This window comes from Vitis vinifera, chromosome 14 (genome assembly GCF_030704535.1).
Source record: "Vitis vinifera cultivar Pinot Noir 40024 chromosome 14, ASM3070453v1".
NCBI lineage: Eukaryota > Viridiplantae > Streptophyta > Magnoliopsida > Vitales > Vitaceae > Vitis > Vitis vinifera.
Window position 1 is genome coordinate 20,164,157 of NC_081818.1, and position 5,179 is coordinate 20,169,335.

Consider the following 5,179-nt stretch of genomic DNA (forward strand, 5'->3'; position numbering starts at 1 on the left):
TTGGCTATGAACTAACTTAAGCCACCTAACTGTACCAAGATGTCTTTTCCCAATTCAATACTTCCTAGCAAATATGTTTATGCAATAGCATACTTGCACGCATTAGACCGGGGCACGTGGTGAAGCTTAGTTTACGTATGAAAAAATAACAAGTTTGCTAGGATCAGTTTCCTGCGCTATGCCAAAATGTGAACAAGGATGGTTCCCATGAGTGTAGGATTAGTATAGATCATAGCGCCCTTTAGCTTACGTTTGGCTATGTGGCCTTGGCCTAGTTTCTTTTCAAGTAGCATGGACAACCAGATGGCGTACGTTCCATCTTCCACATGACTGACTTTTCTCCTAGCTCCAAGGACTCATTTTTCTCCTAGGTTGATTTCCAAGTCAATTTCTCCATTCATGAAGTGCAACCGTTTTTCCATTTCTTCTTCTAGACGTTATGCTGAACTTAGCTCGAGTCCAGAATGGTCTGTCAGTTCATAGGATTCAAAAGTTCCATTCAATTGGTCCCTTCTTTTACTAGGGAAATAACAGAAATGGATATCTCACAAAATGCTCAAGTTGGAATCAGTTATATGTTATATTATGTGACCAAAAGGATGCCTATTATATTATGAGTTACCAATAATTTATAGATATGGACTCAGATAGAAGGGCGGGTCATCCAAAAGACATGGGAAAGGCGATAACTATTAGTACAAAAATAGGTATACTGCAGAAGTGGGCTCTTAATTTGCATATACAACTGTCCATGAGTCGACAAAGGCTTATGAGTCGCTCTTTCTGTTAGATTGGTGAGATATTCATTAGAGGGGGACCAAAGAGAAGTCAATTTGCCTATGCAATATTTGAAATCTACCAATGATTTCTAAAAGATTCCATTGTCTTCATTTTCACATACTACAGTGGCACAACCTATATATCTCAACTATTTGTAGACCTGATCGACTAAGGTGGGCCAAATGTCGCCTCTGCACTGTCCATTGAGTGAAGTTTAATAGACAACCATGAACTCAGTTTAAGGCCAGTGGCCAGGCACACCTATGTTTGTACCTTGAAATGTTTAAAGAGGTTATTAATCTTGTCCAAAGCTCTATTGAGATTCTTGTGATGAATTCCTCAATTGGGCAATGTAAAATACCAGATTCAAAGGCCTAGACCATGTGCAAGACAAAGATGATGCATTTGTCTGAGGAGACAGCTGTTAGTTCTAGTGTTGTACGTCAAATTGAAAATTGTGAAGATGACAAGAAGGACCCGTGCATTTACATTTTATACACCTAACAATTTATTATTCTCATCTCTTCAGTCACCTCATCTTTAAATTCGGCAGGCAACCTTGGCCAAGTTCATCACTAAAAATCTTGTCTCTGTGAGAGTAGTGTTGTGTGGTTCAAGATGAAGATACCTTATGCTGCATTATGTGTGATAATGGTGGTGCTCCTGAGTGAAGCGCACCTGACAAAGGCAGTGACATGCAGCCCTCTGGAGCTGAGCTCTTGCTTTGCTGCAATCACCTCATCAGCACCCCCATCAAGCATGTGCTGCAGTAAGCTGAGGGAGCAGAGGCCATGCCTATGTGGGTACATCAGGGACCCGAATCTCAGTCAGTATGTTAACTCAGCCAACGCCAGGCGAGTTGCTAGTACCTGTGGTGTTCCATTTCCCAACTGCTAAGTTGGATTTTATTTACAGTTAAGTTGGTGTCATGATGGTATAAATATATATGTTGTGCTTTGATCATAATCCCCATGGACATAGCTCTTTATTTGCCACTAAGTAGGAGTTCTGATGAGGTAAATCTATATATGCCGTGCCATGATCATTGTCCTCATGGACATAGCTCTCTCGCTTTCTCTCTGTATTGTTAAATAGCTTGTTATGAAAATAAGGCTTCTTTTAACTAAACTGGAAAACAATAGCCTTTTATTGAAGTTGCAGTAATACATGGCTGATTTTAGGGGCTGTTTCTTGTGGCGGATGCACAACTTGCTCTGTTAAGAGTTCCATAGATTAAGCTACTTCAATTATTTTCTCTGCGGCACTAAAAATTGATTGATCCATGCCCTTCTACAGCTGTTCAGAAGTCCCATGCCTTTTCAATGAAGAACACCCTTCACTTCTAGATGAAAATTTGAACACTCAAAGAATTTGGGTGCAGTAATTGCCTGGCAATATTGTGACTTTTCGCTGGGCTCTCTGAAAAACAATTTGATTGAGGAAAATTTTCAATTATTCTTTATGACTTGTGAAACAATCTTATGAACAAAATTATACTCATAGACCCAAATTGATTTCCACAGAGTTCTCAGTTTTTGAATAATGGCTAATATCTATCCGATTAGTTTCCTTGTAGATAGAAGCAAATATAAAAATATTAATAATTATGGATATATCGGTATTTTGATTTTACGGATATAATGGAGATTTATCCATAGATGTTTTGGAAAAAAATATAAGTAGACCTAAAATTGATTAAAACCCATGGAAATGTGAGGAAAAAACCTCATTTAAATGTAATTAGAAGTATGATAGATATTTCAAATTTGTTTTTTTTTTTTAAATTTGATATATATATATGATATAATTTATTATATTTGATAATAATATTGTATGCGTTGATAAAAAAAATGAATTTTATAAGTGTATTTATTATTAAAATGCATAATATTATTTTAAAACAATAATATAATAACATATTTAATTTTAAAATATATTTAATATTAAAATTATGATTTATTTTAATATAAATGTATTGATCACTATAAGTTTTTTTTTTAAACTAGACTCAATAAAAAAACTTTAAAAAAAAATTATATAATAAGTAAAAATAGATATTTAAAATTTTTTTTAAATATAATATTTTTATTATTATGTTGCGCAATATTATTTTACAACAATAATATGATAATATATTTAATTTTAAAATATATTTAATATTAAAATTAGGATCAATTTTAATTTAAATGTATTCATTTATATATATATATAATTTTTTAATATTTATATATTTGTTATATTTGATAAATATATAGATCATTATATAAAAAAGATAAAAAAAAATGTTTTTATATTTTGGGTAATAAATTAAATCAAATGCAAAAATAAAATAATTTTTAGTGTTCTTATATATACAATTTGGTGCATAACTTTTATCAAAGAGCAACCTGCTCTAGTGGTTGGTGCAGATTTCACCCAACCTTTTGTCCTTCAAATCCCCTCAATAGCTTGATGTTTTACTGAGGCAGCCCGCGTTGACCGATGCGATATGACCATAAAAACAGAAAAATCGAGTTATCGAAATTTCCGACGAAAATTTATATCTATCTTGCCGATTTATATGGAAATTTTAATCTTAAGATGAGTGGATGAAAATTGTGTATGTTGCTTTGACATACGCATACTATATATAACGAGTTTGAGGACACTATAAATCCTTGTTCGCCCAAAGAAGATTAGTTGTAGCGGTTCCTGATCATCGGCGATTCTTTCAAAACGGATTTTTTTTTTCTTTTTATTTATTTATTTTTATTTTATGTCAAAAACGCTATCAAAGTAATTTTTATATTGACAAAAAAAAAAAAAAAGAACAATATCCAAAAAGAAAGGAGCCTCTTTAAAAGTATTTTTAATTTAAGGGCTAATAATAAAAGTGCTACAGATGAAAGTGTTTTTATCAGAATCACTCTGAAATGGAGCATTAGTATCACAATAGAATGATTTTTCACACAAGCAAATGAAGGTGGAGCTTTGCAGAATGTAAAAGGGGAATTGATCCCATGAAGAACTCCAGAAATTTAGCTCCATCCGGTTGCTAAAGAGACAGGAAAGAAATAAATACTAATACCACTATTCTACTCATTTTGCTATTATTTTTATTTTAATTTCTATGGGAAATAAAAAGCCCTGCAAACATGATGAGCTCATTAGAGAAGGTTAATCAAGCCCGAGGGTCTTTGTTGCAGTCACCGATTGTCCAAGCACTGAAGCAACACAACTAAGACGATCCTCAATCCACAAATACATAATCCTCTAGAAAACTGTATTTAAACTTCACTCTGAACGTGGGAATTTCATGATATGAGGTACTCTATAGCATCTGGCCCTATTCTTTTTAATACGATTACGCACCATGCGAATATCCCTGGCCCTCGCTAGCAAGCCATTTTGTCAAGTGATAGATTAAACCAAAAATAAAAAAGTTAGCAGGGGGGAGAAGTAACCACAGTCAGTTGCTGAACTTTAAACAATAGAAGCCCATGACCCAGTAAGGATAATTAGTTCCTGCAGTCATTTAAGCTTTAAGGGACTCAAAACTTCAGATAATGGAAGCATTTAAAATGAATTAGGATCAATGATCTGTCCGTCTAACAAAATATGTGCTGTGGTTTTAATTAAGGTACTCTACAACTTGATCACAGGCAAGCTAAGTCCATGGCTTAAAGTTTGGTGGGCATTTTGACCGCATTGCTCAATATTTTTGTGCTAGCTTTTGCTACATTCTGGGTAAGAAAATTATAAATCCCCATCATATGCAGATTTCAGGTTGTCTGGATATTTAAAACGTGTTGTGAGACAACAGAAGTCCACCTCAAAAACTACTTTTACACTCACATGGACCTGCGCTTCTTGTCATCTAAGCCTCATGACAAAATCTCATAGAAGAGTGGAGGCATTGAAGTCTCTGAAGTTGGTTTTTCTCAGGTGGCCATCTCCTCCTAATTATCAAGACGATTAGAATCCTCTCTACCATGAAGAATCAAAATATCTTAAATGATCACTATTGATATTTGATTGGACTCAAATTAATAATTGATAGAATCATAATGAGCAAAGAAGAGTATGAGAAGGACTCAAATTAAGTGAATATCCTTGAAGCTCTTTTAGCTCAATTGAAGTTGGAGAGAAAATAAGAATATGGAAGAAGCAGGGCAATTAGTATTTTTCAATAATGCAGATACTTAAGTGGATAGTGTCACCTTACTTTTTAAATATGTATAATGCAGAATTCCAATAACAAACTGTTACTCAAGATAGTTCACCGGAGTAGAAGTAATTAAGTTAATTTCACTGGAAAGAACAATACCTCTTTTTCCTTCTTTCTTGTTCTTTTGTACATCGCGAGTCCTAAGGATACTGTACTTTGCTTTCCATTTTTCTCCCTTAAATTTAATGTTGG

The 5,179-nt window shown here is 33.8% G+C and overlaps 1 protein-coding gene across 1 annotated transcript; it reads left to right on the forward strand.

Annotated features, from left to right (window-relative positions):
* The first annotated feature begins 1,161 nt into the window (after positions 1-1,161).
* Positions 1,162-1,677, forward strand: LOC100244704 (non-specific lipid-transfer protein 2). The gene is made up of 2 exons (XM_059742719.1): positions 1,162-1,218; positions 1,399-1,677. Exons 1-2 carry the CDS (start codon positions 1,162-1,164, stop codon positions 1,675-1,677), a joined length of 336 nt encoding a protein of 111 aa, XP_059598702.1.
* Positions 1,678-5,179: the final 3,502 nt, after the last annotated feature.